The sequence below is a fragment of the Pseudopodoces humilis genome, chromosome 17, assembly GCF_049639895.1.
Source record: "Pseudopodoces humilis isolate 2021_Gansu_Grassland_sample_001 chromosome 17, ASM4963989v1, whole genome shotgun sequence".
NCBI lineage: Eukaryota > Metazoa > Chordata > Aves > Passeriformes > Paridae > Pseudopodoces > Pseudopodoces humilis.
In genome coordinates, this window is record NC_142216.1 from 4,093,906 (window position 1) to 4,111,852 (window position 17,947).

General features: G+C 38.3%; 1 protein-coding gene across 8 annotated transcripts in view; it reads left to right on the plus strand.

The window, feature by feature from the left end:
• The window catches only part of EBF1 (EBF transcription factor 1), a 266,950-nt gene that overhangs the window by 242,472 nt on the left and 6,531 nt on the right, over positions 1-17,947 (plus strand). For all 8 annotated transcript variants that reach the window (XM_014253227.2, XM_005523621.3, XM_088063518.1 and 5 more), the window contains exons 12-15: positions 12,982-13,047; positions 13,623-13,800; positions 15,224-15,403; positions 17,470-17,664. In XM_014253227.2, the coding sequence (XP_014108702.1) occupies positions 12,982-13,047; positions 13,623-13,800; positions 15,224-15,403; positions 17,470-17,664 (619 nt within the window). The remainder of the gene's footprint in view (positions 1-12,981; positions 13,048-13,622; positions 13,801-15,223; positions 15,404-17,469; positions 17,665-17,947) is intronic.

The following is a 17,947-nucleotide window of genomic DNA, read 5'->3' on the forward strand; positions in this document are numbered from 1 at the left end:
TATCTAGTAAATTGATCCCGTGGGAGTAATAAATACACATTACTTTATCTTGTACTTCATGTCCTATACCCCTGAGCCTTGATAGAACAACACCACTTAATAGACTTAAAAAAAGAGTAATTACAGTCATTGGTTGTGTGATATTTCAGCCCTTCCAGCCCTGCCTGACCTTCTAATTTAGCTCACCGTGTCTAACTAATGCATTTATATTCATCTTTTATGAAGCATGTGTAGTACAAAATTGACTTTGCAGCCTTTAGCAAGCTGTCTTACCAGGTTTGGGATCTGGTTAGTACAGTGTACTGTATAGCATATGTACATTTACAGCAGAATTTTGCTTGCATATGGTTCTGATCATCTATTATTTTTTATCCTTTTGGAAATAAAAAAAAAAAAAAAATTCCATTTCATCCTCCCCTCCCCTTTTTTAAAGCTTTTATTCATTGCGGTATTATTTACAGCTAAACATGCAGGCAGGAAGATGCAAGCATTTTTAAAATGATTACCATTAATGTTTCTACTTGTCAGAAGTGCTTAAATTTTCCTGCACTTTGTCTAAAAACTTAGCACTTTTACCTTTTAAGAATTACAAATTTCTAAGATCTTACCAAGCTGATTTACAAACACAGCTGACAGTTTATGATGAATGATGTTGCAAAATGTGCAATATGTTTCTCTGTCATTTCTATGCATGTATATATTAAGAAGAAGATTAAGAAGAGAGAGAACCCCCCCCTCTGAAAGAAACCCTTGAGTTAGAGAGAGCACACACAAATCTCTCTCCTGTGTTTCCTCATAACTTCCTGCTCACTTCACTCATCCAGTGGAGCACAATTGTTCTCTGTGCATTTTCTCCCACCATATGGTATCCTCATTACCATACACTAAGGGTCCATATGGGGAACTTGTGAAGTGAACTGTATTCATTTTAACTGCCAGATGAGCAGCCTTTTGCTTTGCAAGCTTAGCTTAAGTCATCTGCTGTCTTTATGTTGTTATGGCAACACAGCACCAATAAAAAATTCTAATCTACTGTAAGTGTCTGGGATCACAGTATTTTAAATGCTCCCCATAACTGTCCTCCAAGTGAGGAGCTCGTTCTCTCCGTGGGACAAAGGGTTATTGTCAACTCCAGCAGGTGGCAGTAAAGAAATTGTTTCTTTTCTCTTTAACCTTTCTTAAAAATATCTCCTTTCTTAAAAATATCTCTTTTTCCTTTTCCCCCATATCCGCTCACCTCAGAAAGTCATTTCAGAAAGAATTACACAACATGGTCAGTCCTTTACATACCAAGGACTTCTGATGCTCAGGTAGGAATTGCAGGTGATACTTTTAAATTACAGCTCAAATATTAAAGAGAGCAGAGAATGAAACCGTGGAGGCAGCTCATGCACTTTATTGACAGAGATCTGGGCTCAAGTACCTCTTCACCAGGACTCTGATGCCTCCAAAGCCACACAGCTATGCCAAATTTTGGAGCTGTTTTCTAGCTTCTAGCTATGTTTCCAAACTCCTGGACCAAACACAAAGCTAATTAAGAATATCTTATATTAATGGAAATAGGCAGCAGCATCTTAAAACATAAATCATCTTCACCTCCGCAGGCCACACGATATGTTGCATCTCTGTCTCCCCGTCTGCATTGAAAGTGAACGTTTGTAGTCTCAGTTCATCAGTTCACATTAGCCTCATGCTGAATATTTAAACACAGAACAATTTGAACACACCATGAAGAGAGACAGTGACTGCACTTTCACTTGGAACAGCAAGAGCTCATCTAATAATAATTTAGTAAATCAGCCATTTAGTGGCTCAGTTGTACACCGTATTGTGCCAAATAATATTCAGTTCAACTGTATGCCGGTGAAATTGAAATTCAGACTCCAGTCATTTTTTTGCTCAATGGAGAGGTGAAATGGAAAACCACCCTCCCAATAGACTGCTTGAATGTAGTGATTTATCAAAAATATAGTAGAGTGACAATATAAACAGGATTTGGTTGTATGGGATACAATCTATTCTAATTAGGCTTTTATTATTGTGGTTTCTCCTGTACGGATTATTTGATAATTCAGGATTTGCATTTACCTCTTCAGTTTATTTTATATGTGGGCAGAGAGCAGATCTGTGTAGTTACAGCCTAGTTATGATCCTTTAAGGCCCAGTCCTCTGGGAAGCCTGGTGAGCCCTTTATTGCCTTATTTTGAGCCCTGGCTCACAGGGAGCACCGTACCCCAAGGAGCAATGGGGAAACACAGCTGCTGCCCATGGGTGTTGCTTCCTAGCATGAAAGCAATATCAGATTGATTCCTTTTCCCTTTTTAAGGCTATCAAGATTTGTAGGGAGTGGTTACAGCTTGGACTGACTGATACAACTGGAATAAAACATGTTTTTGGGTGCCCATCCTTGCTTCCCGTGTGCTGCCTGTACCTTTTCTCGCCTGTATCGATGTCTCTAATAAAAGATATTACCTCACCCTACAAAACTTGCCTTGGTTGTAACCACAGCCTGCTGTAACTTCAGCCAAACAGCTACACTTCAAGGCTGTCTCTGATGAAGATGGGGGAGAGAGTGTTTTTTCCTAGAAAGTGCGTTGTGAAGTTTAATTTGCTCCCATTAAAGTGGTGCTTTGAGATCTCTGAATACGGGGCATTGCAGAAGTGTGAAGTAATGTCTATAATCTCACCTAGGGTTTCCATTTCTGGCCTAGTTTTAGGTGGTATGTGGTGGTTTACGTGGTGATGTAAAATATGATTGCTGTGTATTTCTCACAACACAGCCCAATTGAGTAGCAGGAAAAGCATCCTCCAAACCATCATGATGCCATTTAGCAGAGAGTGCTGGAAGCAATAGGATGCCTCTGGTCGTAATTCTTCTAAGAAATACAGAGCCTCACAATCTATGCCCAGCTGCTGACGCTAGAAAACTCAAGCATTTTGGTAAAATGAATCAAGCAGTAATGTTTCTTTTATGAGATCCCCTCCCAGGAAGGGAAGGTTTGGCACCATTTGGAGATCAGGCTCAGTGATCCATCATAGCAGAGGCAGCTGTCCTGGAGTGTCTCCCAGGTCACCCGATCGAACCGGTGGCTCTTACAACTGTATTATTGCTTATGGAACAGTAATTGAGGCACCATGGTTAAAAATTACCTGGCCTAATAGGCAGTGAACAATTTGCACTCAATACAATTATAAGCCAAATCATTCATTTCATAACACTTGGACTAATTTATTTGTTGACCTTTTAATATCCATAGCTCTTCAGTAGTATTAACTGCAACTCGGACAAAATCTCTTGTTCATTTTACATGCATTGATTTTTTTTCTTTTTTTTTTTCCATTGAGGCAATAACAGTTGTTTGAGTACAACCTTTTCTTTCTGCTGTAAAAGTCAATCATGTAACTTATGGTGATATAACTCAACTGGACTGGAATGTCCTCTGAGTACAATAGCACAATCTCAACCTACTTGTGCAGGCACTGAAATGCATTTTGGATTTATTTTAAAGAATATTTTGGAATACATTTGTGACCACAGGTAACAAATGATACATTTGCTGAGAGGAGAATGAAAACAAGACACACAAGCATTTTTAAAGCAGAACCACATATATTCAACACATTTTTTGTCGCTGTATTTTGGGCAGTCCAAGATACAGAAATGGTGAATTTTGTTGATTTTGTTCTTTAGGATGACTGACACGTCTCCACTAATAATGCTGGATTCATCATTTCATCAGCTCATAACATCTTGAAGTCCAAACATTTAATAGAGTAGAGTTGCCTAATTTTTCCAAATGTGAGCTTCAGACAAACAAAATGTGTTTAAAAGTATATTTTAATAAACAGGAAATAAATAATTCTCATAATTTGATAATCTCGATTTTCTTTTATTATTCAGCTGTATAACTGGCATGAGTGCTGAGGTTTTGTTGATCAAAAAAGCTACTGAAATATTGATGGCTTTTGAAAAGTCAGTATTTTGAAGCAATTCTATAAAATATATTGGTGTAGTGACAATGGTAATACTTTTCCCTCAACACTGAAAAAAGAGCCCTAGATCATGTAAAATGCTGTGCCTGCTTTTACTTTCTGGAGCTGTACACAGTGTTACCTGAATGTTGGATAGGTTTCTTAAATTCATAGTTATTCAACATTTATATTTGCTTTGGATAATTTCAGCTGAATTATAGGACTGTCAACTAAAAAATAATAATACAAGAAACAAAATAACTTTTATTTCTGATAAGAAAGTTGAAATTTTTTTAGAATATCTTATAGGAGTCACTTTGTTGAAGTTGTCTTTCTGAGCCAAAGTCTCTTTGTACAATAAAATACTGTGAGTCCTTTGAACACATAAAATATGGTTGTTACACATTTGGTATTTTATGCTTCCCTAGAAATTATCACTTATATCTGCACCTAATCTATGGTCTGTCTTTTTATTTCAATGGGGTCTGAAGTGGTCCTTGGCTGTAATGAGAATCCCCTTTCTAGAGACTTCTTTTAATTATGCCAATGATAAAATGGAATTGAAAGTAGTCATTTGTAGGGGTTATGACAGAGCAATGTTTTAACTGTTATACTAAAACCCACCAACATTATTCCAGTCTCTATTTCAACACTTTTATTCATCCACTCTCCACAGAACAGAGTGGAATATTATTGTAGGTCAGAATTTCAATGTGTCTTATTTTTCAGTTTCTTCCTGCTATTAAAAGTAACCTGAACTCTCAATTTCTAACTGCTCACACTTCCCACCTGAAGCATCCAATCCAGGAAAGTGGCAGTTTCACAGATCTTAATGATAGCCTGGGTTTTATTGTTTGGTTTGGTTTAGTTTGTTGGGTTTTTTTTCACCTTCATTAAAAGAAAGTGTGGGTGGGTCCTTAATTTAATGTGATTAAGCACTTGTGGGTTTTTTAATAGAAAAGAGCTAATTTGGAATATTTAGATATTTATATGGGTAAATGCATAAGACAAACTGTGAAAAAAAAATGGACAAAACAGATATCTACAATTTACACCTTCATTGCTACACAGCTCCTCTGATTCACCTCAGCAGGATTTTTGCCATGCTTTGCCAAGCAAATTTCTTTATAGATTTAAATGCAGCCAAGTGACTTAAACCACCCAATGCAGTCTGGTTTGACCTAATGTGAGATCAATATAAAAGTGGTAGGACTTGACCTGTGTTTGGAAAGTCTTTGTGTATACAAATCATAGAAAATAGATATCAGCGTGTCCATTTGCCGGGGAAAGATTTTCATTCTTACAAAAACATTATTTGATATCTGCACTGTGCCATACACAAAATCATAAGCCACAGGTAATCTTTTTTTTAATCCCCAATATTTCAGGGAATTTTTCTAATGGATGCAATATTATGATCCATAGAATGAGGCTGCTAAAACAGCCTGTGCAGTATCTTCAAATGACAGTGCTAGAATTCAGTGCTTCTGTTCATTTTTCCAAATTTTTTGGAAGTTTACCTAAGTCTAGATCCTTCAAATAATTCAAAAAATTCTTCTTCTTCTTTGATAAGGGAATGTTGACAATTTCCCAAAAGGATCTGGGTATAAAGTAGTCAGGAGAAGATTTTGAGAAATAACTTTTTTTTTTACTTTTTTTCCTCCCAAGAAATAGGAATGTTAATACCAGCAAGAGGATGAACTAAAGAAAATCTTATATAAAACCAAAAAAAGGCCCCCAAATCTAAAAACTCCTTAGTCTTAATAATGGACATCTGCTTTAAAGTACTGTAGATGTTCATACAAATGGTAATAGGAGTAAATTTTAAAAAAAAATAAATGCCTGAGGCTCCTATCCAAAATTGCCCTGAGGCTGATGGTAGTGGAGGTGCATGAGGAAAATTTAGAAGGAAAAATGTGCTTTTAGGTCATTGTGACAAACATTGTGAGGTCAACTAAAAGGAGAGTCTAATGTTGTCATTTTCTGATATGAATAAATCAGGAATAATTCTTTGGCAGCCTAGATAGAGGGGAATAGTGTGAGTCACTGTAACGTGGTGGGATGGAGGGATTTCCACAAAGGAAGTTGGTGAAGGACTTTTAGTTGGTCACTAAATTATGTGGACTTACCCATTTGTGCTCTAGTTTGCATCTAATTAGATTTTCTTCTGGTGATTCACTGGATGTGACAAACTGACCATGGCATGAATGATGGGATGCCATAAAAGAAGTGTGTGCAAGAGAACGGGTCTTTCCATGCTACAAACCCTTCAGGTTTCTGTACAGCCATAAAATGTGTTTCCTCTCCTGATCTGGCTGTTGCAGGCCGAGGGAATCTGTCATTAGAGCCTCACAGTGTGAGCCTGCAGGACAATCTGTGGGAAATGCTGTAGGGGAGGCCAGAGAATTGGCACAGTTTTGTGAGCCCCAAACATGACTGACACCTGCCAGCTCTGGGCTGATGTGCTGCAGGTCGTGCACAGATACAAGGGTGCGATGCAGAAGTATCTACAGCCCTGCATGAAAGGTAGATTGGCCTCATGAGGTAAAACCTGACAGCTCTGAAGGGTTCCTGCACGTGGCTGTAAATGCCCTTTCCTGGTAGATTGAGGGGTGGGGCACAAGACATGCTATGAACTTACTTAGGAGAAGCCAAGTTCTCCAGCTGTCAGAGGGACTTGGGTGTGATTCATGACATCCCTGTTGTCCCTAAAGTCCCTAAAGGAGATTATTTAAGTCCCAGCAGAGTGATTTTAATTCTACATATCTGCTCTCCTATACCCACTCTTCTCCCTTTACTTAGACCCCACATTAGCAGATAAGTCCAGAGCTTTTAGCAACAAAACCCTCCAAATACTTGCCAGAAGCATCAGCTGATGCTGATATGGTGGGAGCATCCAGACTCTCAAATGACAGTTTGTTCAAAGAGTTATTCCAAACCAACAATATTAATGGTGGTTAATTCCATGCCACTCTGTGTTTAGATGAAGAACACATCTGTGTTAGCTGCTAATTCTGTTGTTGTTACGTGCCCATCATTTATGGAAATGGGACCACCAGCATTAGTGGTATGGATTAAAAAAGGAGGCTGATTTTTTTTAGTGTTTAACTACACCATATTTCCAGGAGATTAATAGGTGTAAGATGGGAGACTTGCAAGGACAGATCATCATAATTTCAGGTGATCATCATAATTTCACTCCTTCTTTCGTCAGCAGTATTTGCAAGGAAGACTGTTTGGACAGGGTGTGTTTCCCCTGTATGCATTTATCACCTTTGTGGTTAAGAGGATTTTTAATCATCGATTCTCAATGTTTATGGCTAAATGCCTGCTCCCATTTGCACTTCAGCATTTGTTCTTTCTGCTGCCTCATAGAGGCTTCCTATATTTTATTTAAAAGGTTGGCTCATTGTGGAGCAGGTGGTATGGTTATGCATGACTGTTTTTAGTGCTGTACATTTAGGCTGTGATTTTCAGTTTGGGTGGAGGCTGTTGAGGCTACAGTGGCTTGGAAAGCCCGAGGTTCTAGCTCCCACTGTAGATGTGTTTTCTGGGAAGTTGCCATTGAAATTCAGTGCACTTCCATCCTGTGGGCAGTGGTAAGCTGAAGCTTTTTTTTTGCCCCTCAAGTGAGATATGTTGTCTTTCTCTCCCATTTTGCCTTCTCATCTTTGTGGTATCTATAATGTATTCACTTCTTTGGTATGATTCAGTCGTAATACATGGAAACCATTCAGTAGCTTGTTTGTTGGAAAAGTTTTCAACTTGGTGTGAGCACAAATATCTTTTTAGAGAAATGGCCTTGTTATTTTATACTTCCCATTAGGCTGGCACTGTTCCCTCAGTTTTACAGTAAATGGAGGATCTTTACATTTTGAATGGCTTTTATGAGTCTTTATAAAGCTATAATTGCTGAAAATGATACAATAATGCAGTGTTCACTGTTGATGTGGGGAGATGGGAGGTTCTGGACAGGCTGAAGCTCTTGTGTACCAAGCTCAGTGTCTGGCATTTTAGATCTTTGGCATTCATGTAAATGTCTCTCTTGGTTTTGTCTTTACATTTGCGTTCACAATTTTATCTTTTCAAATATAATGCATACACAAATTTCAAGTATAAGTTTCAAACTTACTTCTAACCCATGTCCTTAACTGTCACATTTATTGTTTCACCAACTGAAAGCCAGAGGGAAAGTTTGAGCACAAATTACTGTGATTTTGACTAGAAATTTTAGAATGTGACCTTTCCAAGGTGAAGAAGTGAACTGGAGTCTGATGCTGAGCATTTTGAGTCTGCAGATGGGTTTTTTTCTTGCAAGTAGCCATGAGAGTAGGAAGTTAGAAGGCAGAGGCAGGAGGTCAGACATAAGAGTCGAGGAAGTATGAATGACATCATCATCCCTAAGTACCCTCTCAGAAGATGAACGAGCTCTCTCTTGTATTACAATGCTAAAGAGCATTAGAAGGTGATATGATATCCAGACAACACATAAGATAAATGCCTCAGAGGATGCTGGAACAGCTTCCCCCCCACGCCCTCCATGAGTTCATAAATTCTTTGGTGGTCTCAATAATACAATATGTGGCTGATGAGTGTTATATATTGTGGTCAGCTTCTTCTTGACAAAATTCATTTTGGCTTAACGAGTACCTTGAACATTATCTAATTTAGTTACTCAAACTGAATAACTCAGTGTAACTCTAGATACCCTTTATCTCACCAGACTCACAGCCCTTTTGGGACACGGAATGGATTTTTTTTCATGAGTTTCTGAATAAAAAGCAAGCAGATGTTACAAGAAGAAATGCCCTCTCTCTTTTAAAACTAACAAAAAAATGTGTTTGTCATGATAAATCTTGACACACAGTGTTCTCATCATGATACCACTTGAAATGCAAGTTTCATGTTCTTAATGAAATCCTTCTGAAGGGAATGCAGGCCTCCAATAAAACATGCAGAGGTGCTGTAGTGTTCAAGGTACATTCAATCAGAAGTGGATTCAGTTTGAGTTTCAGTCTTTATGCTTCAAAGGTGCAGTTATTCCAGTATGATTTATAATACTTTTCATACAGTAGTTTTGGGATATGAAAAGTTGCAGTAGATTTTACTACTCAGCCCCTCTTTTGGGTATGTAGACACCCCTTATTATCTTCAGGAGAAAAATTTGATCAAAATATTTAATTGTGAACCTGTTTAAAAAATTTAAATAATAGAAATTCCTCAGTGGAAGATCAGCTTCTGTTTGGAGTAAAAATGAGCTATGGATTTTTGGTGTGCAGCTTCGTGGAGTGCAGAGTTCTGATGTATCATATTTAATTACTAAAGTAATCTTTCCTTTTCTCAATATTTGCCCATTTGTGATTTTTAGAGAAATAAAATTATTCTCATTTGAAACAAAATGCAAAAAAAGAAGACCCTCACTTAGCCCTAGCTAAATGCTGCTCAGTCTTTTTTTCTAAGCCAAAAGCTGTCAGACTTTTAGCATTAGTAGAAAAGTGGATCTTCCTTGACAAATGCCCCCATAAATTAGATATTAGCTTTAGTCAAACTCTGTCTCTCTCAGGAAATATTTCCACTTGCATATTCAATTGGAAGGACCCTACATGATGCCCACTTACTGCTATGAAAATCTAGGCATTGGAGATGAAGGCAAAGAAAAATTTCTGTGAACAAAAGAATATCTGGAATAACAGACCTTGAGCTTATGCAGAGATTTATTTTTATAGAATGTGAGTTTCACTCACTTTTTGCTCTGTCTGCTGCTCTGTCCACCCCTCTGTTTATCTGTTGCCATTGCAGTGGTAACGTGAAGTATCAACTGGATTTTAAAAGACATAGATCTCTTATACTGGCTGTCCTTTTTTATAATACCTTTTACAAATTTAATCAATGCATTTTAATATACAATATAGTTTAAGTGCAATATATGATAAATATTCAAGCTTCATCTTAAACATGCTCTAGCCTTTAAATTGTTAAAACTGCAGTGCCCTTTCAATCTACTTACATAATGTCATAAAATATACATTTCAAGGTAAATGAAGTCAGCTACTTCAATTTAGTCCCTCAAACTGGTAGTAAATGAGAGGTTAACACTATGGTGCCAAACCCATTATTGAGTAAATTTAGCACCTTGGACAGCTCTGTAAAATCTTTATTGCTTTCCTGACCTGCTCGTCATGTTCTGTCTATGTGTTCAGTGGCTCTCAGCTCTGATTGAAAGGCAATATATTAGATCCCGAACACAAACATGCTCGGGGGCTGCTTCACTGTGAGCGTAATGACATGGAGGTGAGAACAATTTTCTGGTCACCGCAATCCAAGCACCTTGCAAGGTCTGCTGCTCTAACTCATAGAGGACTTCGGGGGCTCCTTTGTATGTGGAGCAGCTTCTATCGTAATTTAGGCAGAGCTGCAAAAGGATTAAGATGCATTCAGAGAACAGGAAGTTAATATCTTGAGCCTGTCTTTAGCAGCATTTTATTGTGTATTTTTAAAGCTGGTTTGTGTCTCTAAGCAGTACAGTCAGCTCTGGAATAGAAGATACCAGTATTTGACACAGGAGGGTTTTTCTGTAACATCTACTTTGTATGATCTGAAAATGTCATAAACAACAAATGCTTTTCTGGTGTGAAAATATCGTTAGAGAAAGTATGAAACTCAAATTTACAGACTCTGCAAATGTTGAAAAAAATAGAACCATTGACTAGCTAAGAAAATTGAATGCTACTTGTCAAGAATGTTTCAATAAACCATCAGGACAATTAGTTTTATTTACATGCAATGTGATATGGCATCAAAGAACTTCCAGGGTTTAAGAACTGAAATGTATTTGATATGAGGGAGAGCAGCTGTAAGATTCTATGTAATTACCTCATTTTTTAACATGGTTTTCAATCTCTTTTTAGATGCACTCTAAGGTTTTTAGCTCAGCATTATATAAATAACTATGATTAGTCAGGTAGAGCAGAAATGACTATTTAAACTTTCTTTTTTTTTAGTAATTTGGCATAATGACAGCTTAGGTTAACAATATACCAAAGCAGTTTGCAGGCTCTGTATCACATTCTAATTTTCCATCAGTGAAATATATACTGCAAAAAATTTCTACTGAAGTGAAATAAATCCTGGTTTGCAAAGTCAAACACCTGTGCAGTAATTTTCCATCTAAAATCGTGGACTGAAAAAGAGAACGTTTTTTCAGTAATGTCTCTGTTCTTCTCTAGTTTGCATCTTCAGTATGAGGCTAAAAACACCACAGTGTTGTGATGAACGAGGATCGTTTGGACCTGGATGCTGTTTGTGTCTGTCTATCCATGATTATACTGCTCACTGCTGTGGTCAAAAAACAACAAAAAAAACCCACCCCAAACCAACAATTGCAGCACAAAACCCAACCCCAATCTTAAAAATCAAGCAAACAAACAAACAAAACCCACCAAGAGAAAAAGGCTGTAGCAACTTAACTCCTCAGAATCTGTTTCAAATGTAGTGATTTAAAAACCCATCAATTATGTATTACATCTCACTTCATATGTGGAAAATAATTTAAATGTGTATTCTGAGACAGGGGTGTGTGCAGCAGAAGGCAAGCCTAAATGTTTACTGGGAGAACAAAAATCCTCCATCTCATTTTTGAATTTAGGACATTATATATGTCATAAGTAGTTACTGCAGTATGACAACTATTTTATCTTATATTATAGAGAATTTAAAATTGAAAAAAATGCTAATATGCATCTAAAAGCTTGTCATTTGAAGAGTTGTTCAAGGATTTTTGAAGAGGTTATGGTGACAGCAAAATGAACGCAATTATATCTCTATTTTCTGATCAGAGTCTACAGTATATGAAAATTGAGCATTACTGTTTCTTTTTGGTATAAAATATGGCTATTGTGTAAAATATTTTAAGTTTAAAAGTTTAACTTTGTAGAAAACTGTAAAATGCTTAGAACTGGTACTATTTTTGTAAGCTACTTGCAGAAATCTGCCATGGTGAATGGCGTCATGTTAGAATATTAGAGCAGTACTTAGGGGCTGGGAACTACAAAAATACATTGTTTTACTCGAAGGATGTTCTTAACCACTTTTGATCGGGCATTTGGGAATCTGCTTTGAAAGATGCCATGAAATAATAAGGAAAAAAAATCTTCCAGGGTAATTCTGCAATGAATTTTTATATTTTCTATTAGGATTATCATCAGGATGCCGTAAAATGTAAGAACACAGGAAGTGCTATTTTAGCTTGAACACCAGCAAAAAATATCCACAGAAATATTAAATGAAAAGGAACAAATAAGAAAATGGAGGAAAAAAAATTGCCCAAAATGGAGAACTGAATCTCAGAATGTTTTGAAGTCTGCTGTCCATGCAGGGATTTTTTTCCAGGAAACACTGCATGGTCCTGGGCTGTTCTCACACACTGCATGTGTTTTCCTCTTGGGCATCATTCCATGCACATGGATCCTGCCCTGACCCCTCGTACCAGGACCCAAGCTGAGGAAGCCAAAGGGTCACATCACCACTAGCACAGGACTGATTTGGTATCTTCTGAATGTGGCCTGCTGGGTAAGGTCACAATTCCTGCAGCATGCAATTAAGAATAAAATAAACACATTGAAGGGATTCATAACATTCTCTGAATGACATTGATTGCAGTAATCTAGTAAATGACCTCGGGATTGTATTCTGCAATAAACCCATGAGTGGTTTATAGTGCAGATGGTAGAGACAATTGAGTGATGTATTTTATTTTGCAGCACCAATGATTCTCACCTTTTGACTTGATTAAGCGTGTGTGTGAATAGGATGAACCAGTGATTTAACACCATTCAGTGGTTGCTGAGAGTTGTTACAATTAAGGTTTACCTGGTGGAAGGAATAAAAAAAAAACAAAACCACTACAAAACACGGTGCACCTAATAAAAGAGAATAAAAGATTCTAATATTTGTTTTCCCCACAAGGAGTTTATTGAACTCAGCAGAATGTTTCTGTTTTTATATTGACAGGAAGTAATACTTAAGAGGGCTGCTGATTTAGTCGAAGCACTCTATGGTATGCCACATAATAACCAGGTAAATGCATTCTACTTCAGCAATTCCATAGCACGGCTATTTCTTAGATGTCTAGAGAGATCAGGGGTTAAAGGGATATGATGCTACAATGGGAGACAAGAATAAATGTAGAGGGCAATGCCATATCTGAAGTGGGGTTTAGTTTGTTTGTTTTCTTTTTAAAGGGTGTAAATTTAGTGTTTGTAAAAACACCATGGAGGCATCTGCCCACTTTCACCAAATCCTATGTAATATGCACGATGTTGTACACTATCTCTTGCCACAAGTGACTTTTCCCTCTTCCCCTAAAGAGAGCTCCAAGGTGGAGCAAGTCCAGGCTCCAGTCCCATCCTGCCAGTTGGTCTTTTTATACAAAGCATGGCCACTGGGACTGAGACTTCCAACTCTCTTCCCACAGATGTCAGGATTTATCAGGAAGATCCTACAAGCATGAGCTCTCTCTCAGCCAGCTGGTTTAGAAAGAAAAGCATCTTCTTTTAGCCTTTGGAGGGGGAACTGTTTCATTTGAGTCTGTAAGAAGAGGTTTGTCAGAGTCTCTTTGGTAACTCTTCTGGATTTTTTTCCTTATCCTGTAGGAAATAATCCTGAAAAGAGCCGCAGACATCGCCGAAGCGCTCTACAGCGTCCCCCGCAACCACAACCAGCTCCCCGCCCTCGCCAACACCTCCGTCCACGCGGGAATGATGGGAGTGAATTCCTTCAGTGGCCAGCTCGCTGTCAATGTCTCCGAAGCCTCCCAAGCCACCAACCAGGGTCAGGAGAAGACTCATCTTCCTCTCTCTGTGTATTGTTTCTGATAGAAGTCAGGGGTGCAGTGGCAGAGGGATGGCTCAGGACTGGCAGCAGGGATGGGCAGCCCATCCCAGACCCTTGGAATGACAGAGGATGGGTCTGCTCTAACTTGGGAAAAACACTTCTGCATGTCTCTAAATAGATTTTCATTCTGCCCAGAGTAACCCTTGTGTTTGGGTTTAAATCCCACTAATTTTAATCAGCTTCAGCATGTACTTAACGTTAAGTACTTGCTTATATATTTTCCTGAGCTGGATGATCTCTCAGTCTGGGCCTTGTGTAGCACTTCTTTATGACATGAGGTTATCCCTTGAATGTTTATCTATTTAATTTGGGTTTGTTTTGCAAGAGATAAGAGTATTGGAACTGTGATTTTTTTAGAGTTTCAGACTTTCATAAATTTTACAGCTAGCAAGGAACACATATTTAAAAAGACATTTTCAGAGCTTGTCCAATTTTTAAAATGAAGTGGTTTTCACTTTGAATAAAATCAGTATTGGTTTAGTTCCCACAGTTAAAAATAAAAAAATAGGTGAAGATCATTTTTGTAAAAGCCCTTTTCATTTTGCCCTCTCCTTTGCTCAGCTTAATGTATTATCCAACTTAAAAATACATTTGAATGAAAAAGTGTTAGGATGAGGCTGTTTCTAGAAGAGCAGAAAAAAATATTTTTGCATTACACTAAAAAAATGCAAAATTATTTTTAGATTGAAATACTTTATGCTGTGTGTTAGGAAGAAAAATTAGCGATCTTTCTTCTAGGAGTGAAGATGCATATTTTGTATTTCTGTGCTTCTAGAAACAAATATTTCCTTATGAATATTTGGATATGTGTTTCCTAAAACTCCATTTCCAGAATTAGGTAGAGATTCAAATTCTAACTTGCTGTCAAATTTGATGCTCATCTCCCACCAACATAATGATGAGACCAAGGCAAAAAGACAAAGGATATCCCACGAGCTGGAGAAATACACTACATTTCCTGAGGTGTGTTAAATGCCAGTGACATCAGAAAAGAGTTAACAACAATCATGTGCTTTTAGCATACCTTGAGTGGGTCTGGAGTCCTCACTCTGAAAATGTAGGTCATGTTTACTCCATTTCCTACAAGCAGCCCTTTCAGAGTGAGTGTTCCTCTAACACCCCGTGCTGATCTTTGCTCCAGGGCATCCGTGGGTTGCCTGGGGAGCTCTGGAGGCTCCAGCCTCCCTCCTCCAGCAGCAACCTGGGCAGGGAGAGGTCTCATTTTGGGTACCTGGTGGTGCTGGGGCTCGGTCCTGTCCCTCTCTGTGCTCCCTGGCTGGGTTGAGCTGCCCCTTGGTGTGTGTAGGAAGTTGTTGTGGGGCTAATTCCAATTTCTGCCTGTGTTCCCTCCCCACACAAGGTTTCACTCGTAACTCCAGCAGTGTGTCACCTCACGGCTACGTGCCAAGCACCACCCCGCAGCAGACAAACTACAACTCTGTCACAACAAGCATGAATGGCTATGGCAATGCTGGAATGTCAAATTTAGGCGGTTCTCCAACCTTCCTGAATGGATCTGCTGCCAATTCTCCCTATGCCAGTGAGTATTTTATGTCTTTTCTGTATTTTGCATGCTTTCATTAGAAGGAGGCAGAAGATTTTCTCTGATGCTCAATATTTTTTTTCTATTTTGAGCACTTGAAATAGAACTTGGTCTTTACTCTCCAAGGCACTGGTCTTTGATGCGCTTTGAAGACCTTAGTGTTGCAAGAAATTCTCCTCTCTGTTTCTATTTTACAATTATTATTATTATTATTATAACATACCTTATGGTCTAATAAGAAACACTGTCCTCAAATTCTAAGAAAATAATATGTTCATAACCTTTATAAAGATTACTAATTACTACTGGGCCTAAGCTTGGCTGTTTATATTCCACTTGCTTTTTAAGTAGTATTACTTTGACTTCACTGAGTCAGTAAAATGTTACAAAGGCTCTTAGATTTTGTGTTTTAGTGTCAGTACAGTGAATGCCACAGAAATGTGAGTCATACAAATCGTACATCCCACGGTGTGAAGAGCTTATGGTCTGCAGTCCCAGTCATGGAAATATTTATGTGCAGAACTAACTTTCTGCATTTTGATATTAAAGGTTTAGTAAGCTGTTTAAATATAAATACATTTCTATTGGTAAAGGCCTATGAACATCCTCTGCAGCTGAGCTCAGAAGTCCCTGGTCACATGAGAAATTAAATGAGCAAGACCTGCCCAATTCCTCTGACATTGCTCATGAGGTAGAAGGGATTCCACTGACACATGTAGAAAGCTGACAGCAGAATCAGGATGGAAGGAATGGACACATAAATTGATTTATAGGCTTGGACTTTAGCATGGTCAGGACAAACTGACTGCTGAAGGTACCAAGGTTTACACAGCAAATCTGAAGCTAATGGTGTAACAGCAGCAATGGATTATTTTGAATTGCATCAGAATAAAAAAGAGGATAGAGGAACTCTGAATAAAATAATTAATTCCAAGGTTTCTACTCTGCTGCAAATTTAGAACAAATTATTTACCCACACAACTAGTACTTATAACCTGGGAATTGCTAACCAGTGATTATTTTTGTACTCTAATAATAATGTAACATGTAATGTTACAAAGTACCTTACTTATTAAGTTGGATTTACTGTCACAGAATCTGCACACTCTGAATTCATAATATAACATGATTGATGAGACATCTCCTTTTGGAAGCAGATGCCAGTAATGCATTTAAAATACTGTGGCAGTGTATTATTTCATATTTATGAACGAAGCCCTCTTTAGAATAGCACTTGACTTCCTAGCCCTGGTTCTCTATTCTATTTATATTTTGGGAGGTTTTCTTGGTTGATCTGTCATTCTGCTAATGTCTAATCCATTGAATCAGAAAACGCTTCAATCATGACCTGAAAATTAAAAGGTGGCATTCTTAATTAAATCAATAAACTAATTGCTGTATAGTAGCAATTCAATTTAGGTGCTTTGATTGCTCTCCCTTAGCAAGTACTTCCAGACACAGAGTGACTTCAGACTAAGATTGTATCTGTCAGACTGTGAAACTTTGAACGTTTAATTTCCATTAATTGATTTCCTCAGTGTTAACAAATAGGATATCAGATTCTCAAATAAGAACTTAAATAAGGTGATTTTTATCTACATAAATGCAAATAAAATAATAATTCAAAGCCCAGATGATCAGAATTTTACTCTATAATATGTAATTATTCACAGCCCACTTGTGTATCTAAGCAGTTTCTAAACAGGAGGAAGAATGGAAGTATGGGATGTCGCTTTTTTTATTTTTGTTGGATAAGAGGGGAAACAGGCAGTGCCTTCTGAATATTAAAGTAGTTAGCTTTATTTTAATGAAGAGAAATTTGCTTAAAAGCTTGATGGTAAATACATGAACCGAAGATATTTATTGTGCTATTTAGCAAAATAATGTTGTAAGGACATCTGTGTTTAAAGACTGAACTTCCTATGTAGCACATTTGCATTTTGAGCTCTCAGTTCAGCCCTAGAAAAATCGAGAGCACCCAAGAATGAGAATGTTCTTGTTTCTGCAGCCTGTTACTATTGAGCACTAAGGAATGCCTTTTTGTGGGTCTTTTTCCCCTCCAGTTGTGCCATCAAGTCCGACGATGGCCTCCTCCACTAGCCTCCCCTCCAACTGTAGCAGCTCCTCCGGGATTTTCTCCTTCTCACCAGCCAACATGGTCTCAGCGGTGAAACAGAAGAGCGCGTTCGCGCCTGTCGTGAGACCCCAAACCTCCCCTCCTCCCACCTGCACCAGCACCAATGGCAATAGCCTGCAAGGTAGGTGGAAGCCAGGCTGCTCCCAACCGTGAGCTCGCCGTGCCTCGCCAGGCTCCAAGCAGCACCCAGCTGGCCCAGGGGAGCCAAGGCCATGGGGGATCCCTGGTGGGCTCTGTCCTAAAGTTTCCTCCTCTAGAGAGTAACTGCACTCCACCCCCAGCCCACCTTGTACCCTGCAGTTGTTTGGCAACCACCCTATCTCTAACCCAACTAATACTGCTGAATTGAGAGGCTGTGTCTTTTCGAGCATGGACCTACTGTTTTGATAAACACAAGTAATATT